This window comes from Salarias fasciatus, chromosome 23, assembly GCF_902148845.1.
Source record: "Salarias fasciatus chromosome 23, fSalaFa1.1, whole genome shotgun sequence".
NCBI classification, from domain to species: Eukaryota; Metazoa; Chordata; class Actinopteri; order Blenniiformes; family Blenniidae; genus Salarias; species Salarias fasciatus.
Window position 1 is genome coordinate 9,816,107 of NC_043766.1, and position 21,363 is coordinate 9,837,469.

Below are 21,363 nucleotides of genomic sequence, written 5' to 3' on the forward strand. Positions count from 1 at the left end.
CTTAAAAGTTTCCACACAGCCAGGTAAAGTTACACCTAAATACCAGACAAGGAGCAGCCCTGTCTCACCCCTCTGATGACTTTAAAGGAGTGTCACGGGTGTGTGCAGGTACTGCAGCTTGCGCATGTAGCTTGGAGCCAATCCGACCAGCAGGTTGGCTCCTGAAATACACAATCTGGACATTTTAATTTTAAAATAGGTTAAGACTTTCTAAAATCAAGTCAAAGAGGTTGAAAGAGATCATTCAAAAGAAAAGATGAAAGGGTTAAAAACGATCAGGGGTGAACAGAGTCCACAAGGAAAACCCCAGACAAACCCAAGAGTATCATTTACACATTTAACCCCTCTTGCATGAATGAGTTACGACTCACTCTACAAGTAAATGCTGACAGACCTGATGAATATTAGCACTGTCAGAGCAAATATTTGATTATCAATTGCTCACAGGGATAATGGTTTGTCAAATAATGAAATTCTAAGTTGGACATAGGCCATTCATTGACTCTCTGCATTTTTTTCTGTTTTCTTTTATGTTACCTTTCTCATCAGAGGTCAAACTCTGTACAAAAAAAAGAGCAATAAGCCAAACACTTGCTCTTTGAATCATAGTGATAAACAAAAGCGACATTATGATTTTTAAGCTTTGTTCAGGTTCAAGTTCATCCGTTTCTAACCATGAGAAACTGTCTGTTCGATAAATCTCCCCATATGACTGGGAAAACAGATATGAATTACGTAGGAAACGTAAATCTTGTACACATTGTTTCAGAAAAGTGACCCTGGTAATAATCTGACACATAAAAATGTTTTGGAGTTCACTGGGTGGTTTTTTGCAACTACAACAGGAAACTGAGAGCAGAAGAGAAAAAAACCACAGCTGTCAGGTGGTTCTCTTTTCCTGTAATGACAGATGAGTTGATTTTTCGACTAACAGCAGTTACTTCAACGATTGCAACTCATACTAATCTTCTTTTTGTTTTCAAATTGACCAGGACATGCACTAAATGGGAACCAGACAGCTGTATCAAGTGTTGGCGGGCCACTTCGTCAGGATCTGAATGTGACTGAACAGGTTTGACAATTATTTCCTTTAAAAGCTTTAGAAAGCCTTTTGCCCGACTGACTTGCTTCATACGTTTGGGAAAAAATTTATTATTTTTTCATGTTGTTCTTGAAACATGCTATTTAGAATATTTGTCACTCAAAGCCTAAAGTTTAGACAGAATATAATTCCTTTTGCAACTCGCAATATTAAAGTGTTGAGTGACATAAAAAAAAAAGTGGTGGGGTCTGCAAGGTCTGAGTTCAACAGAGAGAGAGCAAGAGGGAGCTGAGATAATCTCCTCACAATTTACAATCTGTATCCTGAGGGAAAAAATGTGTTGGTATGTTACACTTCTTTTTTCTTTTTTTAAGATGTGGGCAGAGGAAGACAAACATGTTCAGCGTGCTCAGATACATGAGCGCCCTGAATAAGTGTTGTCATATTTCTTTATGTAAAACAGGAAATCTGACTTAACTTCCTGTCAGCACACACTGAGAGAGAAAAAGTCAACACAATTTTGGCTTACATTTTAAGGTATGAGTCTATAAATAATTTTATTTACTAATAACACCTATTTTAACCACTAGAAGTAAAACTGTGTTGGTACTTTCACCCATTATCTGCTCATATGTTTCACTTATGTAACTGTCTTCTCATCGGGGACAGAGTGAGAGCTTTGAAACAGCTTAGCAGTATGCTGGATGAGGAAGATATGCTTGTTGTAGGATTGTGTGCATTTAAAAGTTCATGGAGTTAAGGGTCACGGGTGTAACTGGTTAAAGCAATTAAACTTTTTTCACATTTGTTATTGCTGATGATTTTAAAACACCATGCTAATGTAAACATCAAGTTTTACATCAATCACAAGGAGTGCCTCAATGTTTTTATGTTATGTATTAAATATGCTGTGACGTACTGTTCAGTACTGATGGATATAGAGGATTAGCCTCTATATTCTTTATATAATTTTTTAAATGATGCTACTGTATTGACTAGCTGGGGCAGTGGTGGCCCAGACGTTAGTGAAGCAGACTTGGAGTCTGAGGTCCTCAGGTTGAAGTCGCACAGTGGTGACCGGTCACAGGTCAACAATGTGGGTCTCTGGTTGAGACCCTTGACCAGCAGCAGTTCTCTGAGCACCACACTGCCTCAATCCACTGCTCCAGCAAACAAGATGTTTACGTAAGCTTTCAGTGACTATAGGCTGCTGAAGCTATCAGCCCGTTAAGTCTGAACTGAAAACACTGGTGTGTACAGCTGTCTTCAGGTAAAGAACAAATATTTTATTAAGGAAATCTGTATCTCAGGTTTTAAGTATTGATAAAGTGTTTTTGTCTTGTTTTTTCTTGTTTTACAGCCTTTTAAATTGTTGATGTATTGTTCTGATCTCTTTCAGTTCATTGGCTTTCTTTGCATCTGCAAAACTTTAATCAGTCCCTTTGTGACTAGTGGATACTTTTTGTGTGCACCAAAAAAAATTCTATTAGTCTGTTAAGCAAACCTTTCAACCAATCTTCTCACAAAGAATAAAACTCCACTGAGTGGCAGCCCCTTTATTTTAATAATGTGCTTAGTATTACAAAAACAATACTGAACCGAAATTCCTCATTCTGAACATTATTTGATTGACTTAACAGTAATATATATTATTAGTGTTCAAACAGAATTGAGGAAAAAGGAAACAAATTATCAAAATGATCATAAAATTAAATGGGATTTAAAAAAATTATCCTTGCCAACTAATAACTATGCAAAAATATAATGAGATAAGCAGGTGCCGCATCCAGACGGAGTAGAGACGTAAACATAGATATCCAAGAGCAAATACTAAATAGAAAAAGTGAGAGATCAAAATCACTTCTTTCATTGAGAAATAAAAATAAAATGAACATCATTTTTGTGATCTGATTTTTTTGTTATCATGGTTCCTTTTCTAATTGGTATATTTTTTTTACGCTCTGACTCATATTAATCTGAGGGTGATAGAACACGATCATCACCTTTTTGTTGATTTTTTTTAGACGCATTCATGGATTTGAGTGAGGAAGAGTCGACCCCTCTGGTCATCAGAGAACGTGGAGGTAGCCAGAGGTCCAGCTCAAGCACAACCCCCAATCTAAGAGTACACCTCTACTTCTTCCCTGGAACAAAAGACGCAACAACGATTCAGATTTCATCTGGTCACATATCTGCTGAAAACGTCTGCATTCAAGCAGCTAAGAAATGTGGTAAGAATTTTCTGACTAAACGGTCTCTGTATAAAAATATTCAGTGTCAGCCTTCTTCTTCTTCTTCCCCAGCTATTAGTAATAGTTTCATAGGATTTTGTTATCGTCGTCATCATCATAATATACATGATGTTGCAACATTGCTGGTTAGATATAGCAAAAGCAAATGAATGACAGAATGAATGAATGCTGCTTTTCTTGAAATTTTCAACAAATTATTGTTGTTTTATAAGGCTAATTACCTATTTAAAAAAGGAGACATCAGTCAAGACGCTGGTTTCATTTTCTACTACAACCCAACTGACACCAACTTTCCAGTTCTTAAAAAGTGTAAGAAGGCATCTTTATGACTTCTGCCAACGCCAAACTGACCTGTTTGGTGGAGGCCTGCACTTTCCGATTGGTTTTCTAGCTTCCCAAATGAAAAGTACCATGTTTTTAAGGTGCATGCATTTATAGGAAGAGCAGCAGAGCGGTGTATGTGGGTTTCAACCACATACACAGCTCTGCTGCTCTTCCTATAAATGCATGCACCTTAAAAACATGGTACTTTTCATTAGGGAAGCTAGAAAACCAATCGGAAAGGAAGAGTCGACCCCTCTGGTCATCAGAGAACGTGGAGGTAGCCAGAGGTCCAGCTCAAGCACAACCCCCAATCTAAGAGTACACATCTACTTCTTCCCTGGAACAAAAGACGCAACAATGATTCAGATTTCATCTGGTCACATATCTGCTGAAAACGTCTGCATTCAAGCAGCTAAGAAATGTGGTAAGAATTTTCTGACTAAACGGTCTCTGCATAAAAATATTCAGTGTCAGCCTTCTTCTTCTTCTTCCCCAGCTATTAGTAATAGTTTCATAGGATTTTGTTATCGTCGTCATCATCATAATATACATGATGTTGCAACATTGCTGGTTAGATATAGCAAAAGCAAATGAATGACAGAATGAATGAATGCTGCCTTTCTTGAAATTTTCAACAAATTATTGTTGTTTTATAAGGCTAATTACCTATTTAAAAAAGTAGACATCAGTCAAGACGCTGGTTTCATTTTCTACTACAACCCAACTGACACCAACTTTCCAGTTCTTAAAAAGTGTAAGAAGGCATCTTTATGACTTCTGCCAACGCCAAACTGACCTGTTTGGTGGAGGCCTGCGCTTTCCGATTGGTTTTCTAGCTTCCCTAATGAAAAGTACCATGTTTTTAAGGTGCATGCATTTATAGGAAGAGCAGCAGAGCGGTGTATGTGGGTTTCAACCATGAAAAATCTAGCAAATGTTCTTTGTCAAGGCCAAACATATTGATACCATTTGGTGGATTGAATGATTGACAATTGAACACTGTCAGAGATCCTGCAGGGAGGTTGAGAGAGAGTGAGAAAGCACAGAACAGAGGAGAGAGACAACAACATAACATTCCTCCATATGTTTAGGTTCCAGTGGACCTCTTGCTGAAATGGGTACAAACTTTCCTGATGGTGAAGGATCGTCATATCAGGCCTCTTAGTGATCAGCTCCATGCAGTCTGTTCTGAATTGTCTGGGCAGAGAGCATACATGTCATCCTGCAAACTTTGACAGAAAATTTGTGGGAAAGTGTTTAAAGTTCCACAGTGCAGACAAGTTGGAAAATTATCTTGTTGGGTTGTTGTTTAGTTGGGACAGTCAATCTGCGACGTCTCTCAGACATTTGCTTTAGTACGCCAACAAACACCATAAGTGATCACTGTACCAAGGCCCGTTCTAACATCGGGGAACCAGAAACTAAGAATAAAGGCTAATAGCTGCAGCAAAGAAGAGCTGTTTGGTATTTCCAGCAAAAAATTTGGCAAAAGTCAGGAACAACCAACAAAATCACCCCTGTTGCCTGTTCCACAAATGTAGTGCAGTTTTGAAGAGGAGTAAACAGGATTTCCTAAGATATAGGCAAAGAAGCATTGTTAGAACTAATTTCCTTGCATTTTGTGAGTCGTTTATGAAGTTGGAGAGGATTGTGTCAATTTGGTGGTGGTAGACGATAAAAACCTGCTGACATAACATGCTTGCTTACTCCTTTTAAAATGACATAAGTTCATTATGTTAGGAAAGGTAACCTTTAAACTACATAAGCTAAAACGCCTTCCTGTATCTGTTTTAGAAGCTACACTTAGTAGCTACACTTAACCAAAAGTCAAGGGTTTATTTTGTCTTCTGCTTCATCATCATGGCCACTCATACGTCTCATCTCGATGGCATGACACCATTTCATGTCCATTTGACTGCTGAAATCTATCAGCATTTATTTAATTTGCTTATTTTTGCAGGAATCCTACCGGTATACCTAAATCTTTTTGCCTTGGCATCTGCTGATCTCTCAATTTGGTATCCTCCATCTCACATGTTTGACTCAGATGAGAACTTACAAGTTAACTTTCGAGTCAGGTTGGTCAAACTTCTCGAATATTATGCATGCATTTTTTTTTCAAATTGGGAAAATGTTGTTTGCAGCTGTATACAGTATATAGAAGAATGCAATTGAATGAGGATAAGAGAGTACATTGAATGTTCCCAGGATAAATGCTGAATGTGTGTGTGTGTGTGTGTGTGTGTGTGTGTGTGTGTGTGTGTGTGTGTGTGTGTGTGTGAGAAGGTTCTTCTTTGGAAACTGGTTTGGACAAGGACCAAGAGCATCTTATCGCTACAGTCTGTCAAGAGACGCAGGCTCTAAAGTGCTTGACTGCGGTGTCATTGATTATCTGTTTGCTCAGGTAAAGTAAACAATTATCCACTCACAGGAATGAAAACAGTTTATTGATGAAACAGGTCTGTGGACAACTGTAAAGAAAAATACAAATGACGTTGAGTGTTTGAACCCATTTCAAGGTTCTTCGTTGCAATTTATCAGTGAAGTTAAAAAACGATAGAGCTGTTTTTTTTTGTACAAGTAATGCTTGTTTTCACCTGTTTTTTTTAGCATGCTTTACCTTTTTAAGTCTTGTTTTCTGTCCATATTTTCAGCATTTTGTGGTGCTCAGAATTACTTTAAGTGCAATATCCAAACAATAAAGACAACAATGAATTGTTTTATTTTTATGCTTAGTTGCGAAGTGACTTTATTGCAAGCGAGGCTGGTGTAGCTCCACCTTTGAGCACCCAAGACGAATGCCTTGGTCTTGCAGTGCTGGACTTGTCGAGAATGGCAACAGAGCAGCGTCAGAGCATAAAGGAACTCTGCAAGACGGTCAGGTATTTATAATGCAAAGTGTATATCAGTGCATGTCTGAATTACTGCAACAATCTGGAGGATGTATTTACTATTTTTGCTGGCCTTTCTTACCAGTTTCTCCCAAATTACAAAATATCAAGTCAACTGTCGTAACCTAAAATCCTCACGGTCAACAATGTTTCTCTTCAGCTACAAATCATGCCTTCCCAAGTCACATCGCTACGACATCCAGAGACGAAACCGACTGGATCGGTATCGGATCCGAAACACTCTCAAGTGTTCATTAAAGAAACTCAGCAACTGCTCCATTGACGACTGCGGCTTGAAACTCAAGTACCTGATTGACTTGGCTGGCATTGTCCCAGTTGTGGGAAGTGAAACCTTTCGTGTAAATAATTCTTCCTCACAGTCAAAGCCTCCTTTCTCTCTTGTGCGAGTCACTGGGGAAACGGGCATTCAAACCAGTGGGAGTGATCAGCCTGATGAAGACCTGGTAAGAACGAGTTCAAATTCAATATGAGGGGATATCCCTCATATGTTAACAACTACTGTTTAATAATTCACTTCCTGCTACATTTCAAACATGTTTAACAGTGCAAGAGATTTGAATATTCCAGGGGAAATCCTGATGTGAAGGGTGGAATTTCTTAGACATGATTTCTCGCCCGTAGATTGAGCTATGATATTGCAGGTCTCCTGCTTTCTACCCTATATGAGTCATGCGGGTCATGATATTTCCAAAAACAGATAATGAAACCTTAGTTGAGCTTCTTCTTTAAAAAAAAAAATAATAATAATAATAATAATAAAAATTTGGCCTCTCACTTTAAATCTTTGATTAGTCTTTGAAGACCTAACTCCTGCAGTCTTTTTAATGAGAGGTGAAACATCAACATGTTGTTGTGCTAACATGTTTTTTCAAAGAATGCAGTACAAATGGCACAGGTCAATTTCATGCATTTGTCTTGAAGTGGCTGAACGTAGGTCACTATGTTCTTTAAATGCTGTCTGGCTGATGCTGTCCTGTCTCTCCTCCATCTATCTGCCTAAAAATTTTACTCATGCTTCATGCATTCATAAACATTGGTTTAAATGAACACAAATGCATTTCATTTTTAGGACTGGCAGACCTTCTGCGACTTTCAAGAAATCATAGACATCAGTGTAAAGAGAGTGTGTCATGAGCAGGTTCAACAGGACAGCAGAATGGTTTCAATAACACGCAAGGATGACAGATGCTTGGTAAAAAACAAAACAAAAAAACAAACAAACAAATAAACCTTACAACTCTTTTTGAACAAAACTGATTGAATTTGAAAATATATGCTTTTTTCTGCCCACATAATTTGCATGATAGGAGGCCATGTTCCAGACTCTCAAGGAAGCACAATCATTTGTGTCACTTGTTGACGGATACTTCAGACTGACCACAGACTCTAGTCATTTCTTCTGTCAAGACATTGCTCCACCGAGTATTCTGGAAGGGATCAAAAACCACTGTCATGGCCCAATCACGTGAGTCACTTTGGCAAGTGCCTATTCTGGTACAAGCATTTCACATGCACGAATGAAAAATGCGTATCTGTTATCTCTTTTATTCAGATCAGAGTTTGCGGTCAACAAGCTGAAAAAGTCTGGATCCAAAGGAGGTTCCTTTGTTCTTCGACAAAGTCCCAAGATCTATGACAACTTCTTTCTCACAGTTTGTGTTCAGGTAAAGACAAAAAAACTTGACTAAACTACAGTGTATTCAGTAATTATTTTGTGGATACAGCTGCATGGTTTTCGTATTGTTAGAAATTGGTGTTGCCGTTCAGTTTTCTGTGGTGCTTAGATGCAACAAAAAAAATTACAATTGCAGTCGCCCATAAAGCCTGGGAAGTACAGGCTTTTAACTGGGAATGTTGAAAGATGGGGGGGGGGGGGGAACATATTATCACTAAAATCTTAAAAATTTGAATACAATGTTTGAAATGCACCAAACTGCTTCATTAAACTCAGGGTCATAGGGTGGTGAAATCAATCCTTGCTGAAAGCAATGTACAGTCTGGACAGCAGCATGCTTGTCCATCAGAAGGCAAATAAACTCATTCAAGAAAAAGACTACCCTGAAAAAACCCACTGAATAATATGTCAGGTTCTATCCTTGGGTATCTTTCATTTAACACCAGCTCCCTGTGGTTCAAATCGTAGAGCATAATAACATCTGTTATCACTATTATGCAGATGACACACAGCTCTATATATCAGTGTCAGGGAATGACCACAGCCTCTGATACTAGCTGGTACCCAGACTGTGTCCTGGTCAGCCAGCATTGCTTGGAATTTGTGGAGGTTTTGAGAAAATATCCGACGTATTACTTACCGCAGGAGTATAAGGTGGTGCTGCGGGTGTGCTTCTACATTCCCTCAAGCATGCATGTTGGCACGACGCTTCATGTGCTTGTCAGCTCACTCCAGAATCAACACCCAGAGGCATATTTTTGTGTTTGTAGAGGATTTTAATCATGTCATCTGACAGACTGGGTTGTTTTCATAAAAACATAGACATTGCAACCAGAGGAGACAATAATCTGGACGAGGTTGACTTGAACAAGCAGGGTGTGTATGTTGTGGTACCATTCCCTCATCTGGGTTTCTCTAGCACATCTCTGTCAAAGTGGTACTTGTTCATCAACCTTTGCTGAAAACCAACCAGCTGACACAGACGGCCACCACTCTGTGGCCCAGTGCAGCAGTCCCTTCACTGCAGGACTGCGTTGAAAAGACGGATTGACCGGAGAAGGACTAAATCTGGAGGAGTACGCCTTTTGGCATGTCGTTAAAAATACTCCACAGCATTATCAATAGAACAACAGGATTCCACATGACTCACAAGACTCATGAACAAATATACTGAAGTCACAATGCTGCACCACACCATCATAACTGCACCATTATTTTTAGTTGTCTATTATGCTGCACTGTTTTTTTTTTTTTTATATTCCAATATTTTTATTCCCTTTTGCTCTTCTATTCTTAATTTTCTGTCTGTGTATGCTGCTGGTCCCAAGAAACAAATTTTGTTTAATTATTAAAGCATGGACAATGACAATAAATACCTTGAACCTCAATGCATAAATAAAATTAATGAGTGGATCAGAACATTTTACAACATATGAGAAGGAAAAACTAAGATACTTCCCTTACTTCCTCATCAGGAGGCCAGCATGGTATTAATATAGCACTTTTCTTTTCCTTTTTTTGTTCTGTTCTTTTTTCTTCTTCTACTGATTCAGACATCCATTGATTCCTTCATACAGCAGTGCTGATGGCTGCCTTACCAATGCTCCATCATGCATCAAGAAAAAAAAATCAGGGTTCAGCATCGTTGCTCAAATATAGTGAGACATGTGGACAGGGAGAGACAGGATCAAACATGATTGAAAGACACATTTTGGGCAAACAGAGCCACAACCATCTTACTCATCACTCAACCTCTTTCTATGATCTTACATGAATGAATATTTGCTTATTTGCAGACCCCACTTGGACTTGATTATAAAGACTGCCTCATCATTAAAAATGAACAATACACACTTTCTGGAGTCCACAAATCATTTTCCAGCTTGAGGGCACTCACTACCAACTATCAACACAACAAGCTGCTGCTGGCTGAAGTGCCGGTAAAGTTGGGATGCTGCTGCCCACCTCGACCCAAAGGTATGTCTCTCAAGTACGATAGTTTCAAACAGCAATAAAATAACCATGTTAGGATCTCTTCTAGATATAGGGGACAATGGGAATCATTTAGGGACAAGTAGGATTCATGGGATTTTTTTTTTCATTAAAACTGTGACTGATATTTTTTGGAAAACAGTAAAACAACAAAGTTTTAAGCCTTGACCTGAATAAACAAAGTTTGAGCAGCTCCTTATTATTCAGATAGTAGGAAACTACAAGATGCATGCTTGGTTTGAGTCCCGACTCTGAATTAAACATTTAAAAACCTCTCTCTCTCTCTCTCTCTCTCTCTCTCTCTCTCTCTCTCTCTCTCTCTCTCTCTCTCTCTCTCTCTCTCTCTCTCTCTCTCTCTATATATATATATATATACATATATGTGTGTGTGTGTGTGTATATGTGTATATATATATATATATATATATATATATATATATATATATATATATATATATACATACATACATACATGTATATTTGTTTAAGCAAGCTGATCATGTTGCTAAAGTACAAAACAAAGAAAAAAGCCCAAGCTTTGTACATGTTTGAACTTGAATGTAAAGCATATATGCTGTACATTCATGTAGTCACACCACTTCTGGTCAATCATTCCAGTTTCTATATTTTTACGTTGCAGTGAAATAACTCCACTTTTCATAGCCTTCGTGAACTGATAGTGTTTTTCTTCTGCTCCCAAAGAACTCACCAATCTGATCATCGTCCGCAATGGCACCGCTGTGGAAACTCATGGATCTCCAACACCAGAAAGAAATCAGTTCAGTCACATCCAGTTCCACATGATCAAATATGAAGACCTGAAATGGGTAAGTGTTAAGTTTTCAGGACAGTCCTCTGAAATTATTCTTTGAGTAACAGATTCAGACTTGGTATGCAGAAATCAAAGTGAGTAAAAGTTTATGAGGAAAGTGTTCCTAGATAGAGTTTCTGTATATATGCTCTGTGGTAGGATGAAAGCCTTGGACAGGGCTCCTTCACTCGGATTTACAGAGGCCATAAAACCGACATTCGTGATGGTGAGAATTACACAACAGAGGTCCTGCTCAAAGAGCTGGATGCTGGTCACAAGAACTGCTGGGAGGTGGGTGGCCTCAACAGAAAACGTTTTCGACTTTGTTTTGCTGAATCCTGAAAGACTTGATAAGTGTTTATTTACATTGAACATGTTGTTTTTCCACCTCGTTTGTTGCAGTCATTCTTTGAATCTGCCAGCCTGATGAGTCAGATTTCCCACAAACACCTCCTCCTTGTCTATGGTGTCAGTGTTCATGGAGTACAAAGTAAGTTGAGAGGAAGCTGCACTTTGCCGAATATATGTATTTGTATGCTGCATAAATTTGAAGCAAATATGGATGCTAACAATTTAAATTGGGTGAATGTGATAGTGTTTGGAGAGTGGAGAAGCAGTGGAAATGTGCCGCAAAATCATGTCGCACTGTGCCTGCCATTCGAACTACATAATATTTTCCTTGTTCTATTAATATCTGAACCGAAAAAAGAAGATTTCCTTGATTTCGAGGGGACACCTGTTAAAGAATAATTTTGATGTCTCTTTTTGACCTGCTCAATGAACCAACTGTTAGGAATTACCTGAAACATTGGTCTTAATTTCTGGTTTACTGTCTACTAGGGGGTGAGCCGACCATTAATCCTGAACTAAGCCCTCTTTTCCAGATAGCATCATGAGAGATGTCCAGCTGTAAGAAATATTAGTCTGTATCCTCAGTGTGTGTGTGTGGCATATTAGCAGACATAAATAAACATTAGTTTTCTTTGTTGACAGCTGCCTGCTCCTATGTAGATGTTGGTAGTTTATCTCAGATGTTTAGTTGCTGTTGCGGTTCATAAAGGTTTTTCTATCAGCTATTGCTGAGACTTGGATTATCGAGTATCTTTTCTCCAACTAACTGGTATCAGTTCAACTGAATGCAAAGTAGGAATCAGTTCTTATACCAGTGAACATGAGAATTTGCTGGTAACTGAGCCAGTGTGTCACTGCAACACCGCAGTGTCAAACAAAAGCAAAATGAGTCCTCATTTGACCCCAGTTTGCTCCGCAGCCGGGTGTTTTAGATTCTGTTTGGTTTGAAACACAGCTGTAGAAACAAACCTCACTGTGCTTTGCAGACATCATGGTACAGGAGTTTGTCAAGTACGGGGCCCTTGACCTCTACTTGAAGCGAGGGAGATCTGTGTCAGTGAGCTGGAAACTTGATGTGGCCAAACAGCTTGCATCTGCCCTCAACTTTCTGGTAAGAAAGACTATTGAATATAGAAAAAACAGTTTGGAGCAGGACTGTTTGGGTGGTTTCTTCAATGGCAATTTATAACCAACAGAAATCACATTTTTAGTATCTGTCCTTGCAGGGTCATAATTGCTAAAAACCTTTTTTCAGTTGACATTGAAATTTTATCAGCAATAGTTTCAGCCTGGATGTTTTCTCTGCTGTGGGTCTGCAGTGTTCTTAACTGTCTTGCAGGAAGAGAAACACATTGTTCATGGGAATATTTGTGCCAAAAATCTGCTTCTGGCAAGAGAGGGTGATCAGTCTCAGGGCATCAGTCCTTTTATCAAGCTGAGCGACCCCGGCATCAGCGTGGCCATGCTCGGCACTGATGGTAAGTCTAAGAGTCTTACATACTGTATGTCATACCAACACTTCAGAGCATATTTGTCTCAAACCACAGACATGAGCTGATAATGTGGCAATAAGTTGATATTTTTCCCCTGGAGTGGTCCTGGATAGGATCCCCTGGGTGGCCCCTGAGGTACTGGATGCCCCTGATGACCTGACCCTTGAATGTGACAAATGGAGCTTCGGTGCCACCGTGTGGGAAATCTTCAACAATGGAAACTCACCACTCCAAGGCTGGGACCTCGATGAGGTACAAGGGAATCTAACTAGTGACTGGATAGATCTGCAGTTTGAATTCAACTCTGCTGCACTTCAAGGTTTTGAAAGCATTTAGACGTCTATTGATAATACCTTACCACTGCGTTACAGAGTCTGCAGAGCTTATGTAATGTGGTATTAGTTCTGCACTCATTTGATGTGTTCCTGTAGTTTATGCTTTTTAATAAATATTTTTAAAAGTATAGGAGGAGTTTTGCATCAGTACTTAATAACCTTAACAATTATGAGCTTTCTCTATTGCATTTGCAATAAATTAATGTTAAAAATGTGTGCCATAATAAATCAATTCATATTTTTTACTCTTACACTTTATTTTTATCATGATTTCTTTGAAAAAAATAAAAAAAAATGATGCTGCTGTCCGGCACCAACTACCTTAAGCTCCACCACATGCAGTATTTTAGATTAGTGCTGTCATTAATGTAATTATTAGAGGTTTGTCATCAATTCATTTTTTTAAATTTGTGATAATTCGCAGAATTAGGTTCAGGGTTAGCAGTTGGTTCAAAGAAGAGAAACTGGAGAGAAAACTCATTTTACTGTCATTGGGACTTCATCGTTTTTCTCATCCCTGTGCAGTTCAGGTGAATTATGAGGATTAGATTTCTCATTTGAAGCTTGAAAATGTTACAAATATCCTGCCATGGTTGTCTCTGTTTTGGACTGTTCAACACCGAAAGGGAAACTGGGACTGGCCTTCCCTTGAGCATCTCAACTTGAAAATGTTGCATGGTTCAAATTCCACATTTCTGAGTGCTTTCTGAAGTGAAACTGCTCCTCTTAAGTTGAAAGATTCAGATAAAGCCATTTTTGTGCATTAAATTGGTGATTTAGTGTGTTGACTTCAAGTTCACAAATAATGGGATTAATCGTGATTAATTGTGGTCAGAGTTGCGATTAGTCAGTTGAAAATATTGAATTGATTGACAGCACTACTTCTGATCATTTGTCTTTTTATTTGACATCTTTTTTATGTAATTAATTTGTTCTCGGCTTCTGCAGAAGTTGGTATCGACTCATTGTTTTGCATCAGGTGGACTCCTGTACGGAAAATTTTAAATTGTGCCAGAGGACTGCTATACAGTGCAGCTCACTTCCAGTAAAGCCACTGATTTCAAGGATGGAGATATCATTTGACTGATGTTTAAGTTTGAATAATTCAATATAATTAAAGACAACTAGAACACTACCAGTGTTCATATTTACTAAATCAAAACATTTTCCTGGTTAATTCTTGTGATCACAACACTAATGGTAAAGGTAATTATACAGTTCAAATCATCAGCTTTTGCTCAATAGCTAACACAGTAAATGTTTAATACTGCTAATGCTTTTGTTTTGTAGAAGCGGCAGTTTTATGAGAGTTTCCAGAAGTTGCCGCCCTCTCAGTGGGCAGAGCTGGCAGATCTCATCACTCAGTGTATGGACTACCAGGCGGCTCTCAGGCCTTCCTGTCGCAGCATCATCCGCCAACTCAACAGTCTCATCACATCAGGTAATGATGTTCGGTATACCGAGCTGCAAATCATTCCAAACTATATGATTTTGAATCATTTCGGTTCGGGATATGTCTGAATCCTTAAATAGACCCACACTGTAATTCATTAATCATATTCATATTTGTTTTTATTCTCTTCATGTTTTCTGTAACTGTGTCTATAACACATGTTCAGATAGAAATGCAGGCCTCAAATAAGTACTGAGCCTCACATTTATTAAAGTTTTTTGAATTAATTGCTGGCAGAGTGAGATGTATATAAAGGCTCACCAGTATCAAACCAATGCAAAAGCCACAAGACAAGGAAACGATAATCAAATTTCTTTTGTATTCATGTGGTTTTCATTCTGTTTCTTTTTTATTTGCGCTAGTTGGTATGTGTTTATATTCTCATAAAATTCACAATTTATAACTTTCTATTTCTATATAACATTCTACAGTGAGTAGAACTGCATCATCTATACTCACAGTGTTCTGTCAGTATGGATGTGGAATCCTTCAGCTGCACCGTTAAAGGAAATATGTTTATCTATTACGTTTCTTTCATTAAAGATTATGAGATACTTCACTCGACCGAGCCTGTCACACAGAACCCAGCGTGGAGAGCTCTCAGCTCGGTTCCTCACAACCAGGCTTTGTTTGAGGAGAGACATCTTCGTTACATCTCCCCACTGGGAAAAGTAAGTGTGAAACAGCAGTATTTTGAAAAGTTTCTTTGCCTTAACTCCTAAATGCCACCGATGCCTGTTGGAATCTTCTGATAGATTAATCCGATGAAAGACAAAGCTACATTTATTTTGACTTTTGGGCGTCATTATGTGACTTTGTACAGGGAAACTTTGGCAACGTTGAGCTTTGCCGGTACGACCCGCTGGGTGACAACACAGGCGAGCTGGTGGCTGTGAAGAGGCTGCAGCCCAACAAGCAGTCGACCCTGGACGATTTCCAAAAGGAGGTGAACACACTCAGTGTTTTACACTGCGACTACATCGTCAAATACAGAGGCGTGTGTTACAGCATGGGTAAGACAAAAAAAAAAACAAACTAAAACTAAAACTCTTTCCTCTGCATTGAAAACATATTTGACAACCAGCTCTTTCATAAATTGACCAGATGCATATGATGAACATATGACTGATGTTGAAGCAGAAGTTTTAGACTCTTTTGCCATATTTTGACATTTTCACCAGCAGTTCACCGGCGAACTCTGTGACTTGTCTTTTACGTGTAGTAACAACAGTGTAATTTTTTTTTTATATTTGATTGATCAACCTTATTAGAGTGATAATAACAATGAAATGATATTGGAATGCATGACATGAAACCTTATCACTTGATTTATTTATTTATGTATTTATTTATTTATTTATTTAATCACTTATCACTTGATTTAAAGTTATTGCTCAAAGTTTAGCTTTTTTTATTTGTTGCATCAAAGCTTTATTTTTAATTTGAATAGTGACTATTTCTCTACAGAGTCGAATGCTACTACTTTATATGCAAGTCTTGAAAATTTCCCAACATACAGATACATTTAAAATTTGCTGTTCCCAGGTCGCCTCAGCATGAGTTTAGTGATGGAGTATCTTCCTCACGGCAGCCTCATTGGCTACATGGATAATAACAGACACAACATCAGCACCAGGTTGATGCTGCTATTCGCCTCTCAGATCTGTAAGGTAAGAAGGATTTTTGATTGTTATTTTTTTTATTTTGATCATGTACCTAACTGGTGTTCACTATGGGAATGCCTGCCTTCTTCACATAAGCTGTGTTAAAGGTTTTTATGCCATTTGACATGAAAGTTGACTCCTCAGGTGAATCACATGAGGGTGAGTGAATGATTGGAAGCAAAGAGGGAAGACACACTGGAGAGACAAACATATAGTATATTTATTATGATTGTTTCTCAGTGGTTGTAACAAACTTCAAGCAACCTGAGAAAATAAGATCATGTCTCCTGTGTTTTATTTCCACAGGGCATGGAGTACCTGCAGACCCTGCGCTATGTTCACCGTGACCTCGCAGCCAGAAATATTCTTGTGGCAAGTGACTCACTGGTGAAAATAGCTGATTTTGGACTGACCAAAGTTATTCCTTTCGACAAGGAATATTACCGAGTCACACATCCTGGAGAGAGTCCAATCTTCTGGTGGGTTGGTGTGTTTTAGGGACAGTTTGGCCGATCCAGTCACTCCCTCCAGGAACTCACTGTATCGTAGTTATTACTCCTCATTGTGCCCTGGATGTTGCTGAAGCTTTATGAAAATAATATTGGTTTTATACTTACATTTATGTGGGCAGAATTGTAGAAGATGACTATTTCTGAAGCCAGGGAATTTCAAATTATTTATGGTGTAAATTATACTGTCCAGAGAGAACTGCCAATCTCAGCTTTACATAGAGTTCCTCCTCAAAAATGCAAAAAACTGTTTTGGGAATAATTCCACTTCTGCAGTAATTTTTTCAGCAGATTCAACTTTTTCTCTTTTTGTTTTTTTTTTTCTGAAGTGAACTGATGGCGACATATAAATGGGAACGTATTGTCAGTAACTGAACATTTATGAAGCCCACATTTTAATGTTGTGGGAACTTGCATAATGCAGAAATACATGGGCCAAAATGTCAAACCATTGTTTGAAAGTACACAAAAACAATAAATGTGTTTGGTTTAATGGCCCAACACTTCTCCTTTAATGCAGGTACGCACCAGAGTCCATCAATGAGTCCATTTTCTCCCACAAATCAGATGTCTGGAGTTTTGGGGTTGTTCTCCATGAGCTCTTCTCCTATTGTGACATAAACTGCAATCCGAAAAGAGTAAGAAAGTTTATTTGTGGGGTTTTTTTTCTTATGTGTCCTTCAGATTAGCATTTTGCTTTAAAAAAAAATGTTTGTTTGTTTGTTTTAAAGCTCTTCATGCAGGAGATTGGCCACAGTGTGCAAGGAACCTCAATTTCAATGCATTTGGCCAATATTCTGAAGAACAACTGGAGGCTGCCAGTTCCTCCGGCCTGTCCACCCAAGGTACCCTCTTGCTGTTTTCTGTCACAGGTTTTGATTTCTTGTATAGATAAGCCTTTCTGGATGATTTTCAGTATTGCCATATTTGGTCTGAATTGAACTCTGATTTATAAGACACCCACTCCTTTAAAAAATCTCCAAAGATGAAAAAGATTTTGCAAACAAAACATTACTTTTATAATGACTATAATGACCTTATTTTTTAACATCTTAAATTATGTTTTGAATACACAACCTACAATCTCCGGTGTCAGTTTAGCCCTCTTGCAGATTGTATTTCCTACTCTCCCCTTCATCCCAAAGGTTTGTTTCTTGTTGTCTTGCAGCTTTCATAATCTCAAATGACTTATCCCACACATGTAATTTATTAAAATTATTTAGTGTAATGATTTTCTCACTTTGTTTTCATGTTTTTACTTCACTAGGTGTACAGTTTGATGAAGCAGTGCTGGAAGTACAACTTTGACGAACGGCCGTGTTTCACCACTCTGGGAAACCAAATAGAGACCATCATACAGGATGACAGAGAAAACGCCAAAGGCTGACAATGAGTCTCCCGCCTAAAAACACACGCTTAGCAGCATCAAAACTGGATGACAAGACTTAGTTCACTGTCTCAGGGAAAATACAGAGGAGTAGATATCAGTGACGGGTAGAAACTGTTTTGCACCAACAGAATACTGACAAATAATTGCATGTTTATCAGCAGTGGCGCTCTCTGTCCTCAGCCTCAGAGTAACCTTAAATAATGACCATGTCACACCACTTTATTAGTGATGTAATACACAGTGACATGTGTAGATTCTGTCATGACAAAGCCATAAGAAACATTGTTGTACTTACAGAAACTTAGTAAAATAAGTTTGTTTTTTTCAACTCTGAAGTTCGAATCTGTGGAAAATGAGAAGATAAAAATAGTAGCATACAGAATATCAGGTTGTAGGCATGTATGCATCATTGAAATATAAAAATACATCTTACCATATGTGTATCTGACATTAGTAAATAGAATAGTTGGATACAACTGAGCAGAACAGTACAGAACTGCTAAACTCACCAAGGACAAGCTTTGCCTGGAAATCAGCTGTTTTTGCCACATGTGCTTTACTTTCCTATTGTTTTTATTGTTTCTTTTCTCATTTTAAAAATGTGTCTGTAATGCTGTTTTGACTTTGTGACTTTTTCTCTTTGTTACACAATAAAATACATTAGTTTTGAATGCCTAATGTGAGATGAGTCACAGATTTAGATGGTTTGTGCCCATGGTAAAATTAAGTGTTTTTTGTCAATGCGAAATGACTTTTTCACAGTTGACTGTTGCTGATAGGTTGATAATTGAAGCCTGAAGAAGTGAGAGAGTGACAACTTGACACGTTACTAATTATTAATCAGGAGCCTCAGTGTGTGACAGGAAGAAACTCGTGTAGCCACATTAACACAGCACTTCCTCATCGTGACCGTCGCAGATCAACTGCTTGTAGCAGAATTTTTTTTCCTCTGAACAATCCTCTATTTAACAAAACAGAAACCAGAAATTTCATCAATCTTATGTTTATTAGCTGATATAGTGTGCAATGTGAGTTTGTACATACTTGTATATGGCAATAAATTGACCAAGTTCTAACCTCTACTGAGTCAGACGAATCAGCAGCAACGATGCATGTCAATGCACCCACGCTTTCCTGTGCCTGTACTAAATAAGGATCACACATAACAAGAGGTTGAACTAAGGAATTAAAAATATACTTTAAATAAAAGTTTGATATTGCAACTGAGTAAATCAACAATTAAAATTAATATTCAAACCTTATGATCTGCATGTCTCTTTATAAGTTTTGTTAACATAGAAAATTCCCGCTTTGTTGTTGCATTTGTTGGACCAGTGTCAATTTTTATGAAATTGACTGTTTATCTGAGCAATGCTTTCTGAGCATAAATGTTTTTGTTCATTGAATTGAAGACATAAGGCAGATAAATATTCTAAGTAACTAACACTGGTAGTTTTTGCAAAGAGTGTTAAGTTTTGTTTCTTTAAAAAGTATGTTTTCTTGAAATGTAATGCATTGTGACAGGACTAACAAAGAATTAGAAAAAAAAAAGATTGTTTAAACAGTGTTGAAAAAGTAGGGGGTAGTGATACTCTGGCTCCCGGAGCAGCAGCTGCTGGGGGTCCCGGCTGGGGCCTTCCTCTGCTCCCCTCTGGGCCGGTGCGTGGATGTCTCCTGGGGGGATGGCTGGGGTCTGGGCTCTGGGATTTCTGCCGACCGTCTGGGTTTTGAGGGCCTCTCAGAGCTGCTTCTGATCTTCATAGAGGTCAGACGACATAATTGCATGATCACAGTCACATTTGCATGATCACGCTGGTCTTTACTCACTCTCCATATTCTGCATGTGGATTCATTTTCACCTTGTTGTCTTGTGGTGTGTTGGACTATTGGCTGGACTACATTAGGTCTCTCCTGCTGTTCTGGTTGGTAGTTTGATAGATGTATCCTAAACTTGCACTTCCCGGATAATTCTGCATGTAATTGCACTCTTTTTCTTCTCTTCACTCTCTCGCTCTGTCTTTATGCTTTATTTGTATTTCATACATGAACACAATATGGAAATAATCATTGTTAGCTGGGTCTCATATCGAAGCTAACAGATGAATGCTGAGAAGATCTGGGGCAGGTTAGAGGGCAACAAGTATAAACAATGGATGGATCCCACCTTTTGTGTGTTATTACTTAATTTGCTCTTAAATAATGTGTAGCTTGATTCTGCCATGGACAACAAGTAAACACAAAAGAATTTGGGATTGTATGAAGTATGAAGTCTCCACCTCTCGGCAATATGTAGTCACATACAGCTGCTATTATGTTTGTTAAACAAAAAAGAAAAAGATTACTTGTTTAACATACAACATACCCTTTTCAAAAACTCTTACAAAGTTTCACACAATAGCATTGTCAACAGCAGCCATTCAAATTATTATGCTTGTATAAAATCCAGGTCTTATTAGTACAGGAATTAATATTATTTGTTGAAAGAATAAACTTATTGACTCCTAAATGAAGACTGATATGTTTTATTCATACATATTGTGCAGAGTAGTAACTGAATTATATAATGTGAATTGTTCCTCAGTAAAACTAAAATTACACACTGGAGAAAAACAGTCACAAAAATGACATATTGAAAGTATATTTATTGGGAGTTTGTTACTTAGACCTGGATCACACACAACTGACAACAGATATTGAAGGAACAGTTACTATACTTCCTCAAGAAGTTCAAACAGGCACGTCTCTCTCACCACCTGCTAGCTGACGTCTTCCATTCAGAGCATTTTGACCGACTGCTGCTCAAAAATGACAAGATCTGGGTTGAGGGCAGCAAAGCGCCTTCACTGCCTGCACACACAGACATTTACACTACCAGAGTGGAAAAGAAAGCCAGGGTAAAGACACCACACACTCTGTTCTCGCCGTTTGCCTCAGGAAGACGCCATCGGACGCTAAAGATAAAATAAAGCAGCTTCTACACCATAACGAGACGACCATCACTCCCTGCACCCAAAGTCCTCTGACTCACTGATATACACTATCTTATTAACCTATACACTGCATTTATGTTGATAGTGCTTGTAAATGCAGCACCATACTTCAATGTGTGTATTTGTATTCATATTTTGGTAACACTTTGCTTGAAGCACCCCTGTATAAC

General features: G+C 38.3%; 1 protein-coding gene across 3 annotated transcripts; it reads left to right on the forward strand.

Annotated features, from left to right (window-relative positions):
- Nucleotides 1-914: 914 nt before the first annotated feature.
- On the forward strand, nt 915-18,878 carry jak3 (Janus kinase 3 (a protein tyrosine kinase, leukocyte)). 3 transcript variants are annotated; one of them, XM_030083550.1, is made up of 24 exons: nt 915-1,072; nt 3,067-3,273; nt 5,579-5,696; nt 5,905-6,022; nt 6,355-6,500; nt 6,670-6,973; nt 7,600-7,722; nt 7,838-7,995; nt 8,083-8,194; nt 10,002-10,182; nt 10,900-11,024; nt 11,168-11,299; nt 11,411-11,498; nt 12,346-12,470; nt 12,699-12,837; nt 12,953-13,104; nt 14,478-14,628; nt 15,184-15,311; nt 15,464-15,653; nt 16,186-16,310; nt 16,611-16,783; nt 17,334-17,451; nt 17,545-17,658; nt 18,081-18,878. In XM_030083550.1, exons 2-24 carry the CDS (start codon nt 3,075-3,077, stop codon nt 18,198-18,200), a joined length of 3,339 nt encoding a protein of 1,112 aa, XP_029939410.1. In that variant the 5' UTR covers nt 915-1,072; nt 3,067-3,074; the 3' UTR covers nt 18,201-18,878. The 3 variants fall into 3 exon arrangements, with proteins under 3 accessions (XP_029939410.1, XP_029939411.1, XP_029939412.1); XM_030083551.1 differs by lacking the exon at nt 915-1,072 and adding an exon at nt 1,499-1,579; XM_030083552.1 differs by lacking the exons at nt 915-1,072; nt 3,067-3,273 and adding an exon at nt 3,895-4,042.
- The last annotated feature ends 2,485 nt before the right edge of the window (nt 18,879-21,363 follow it).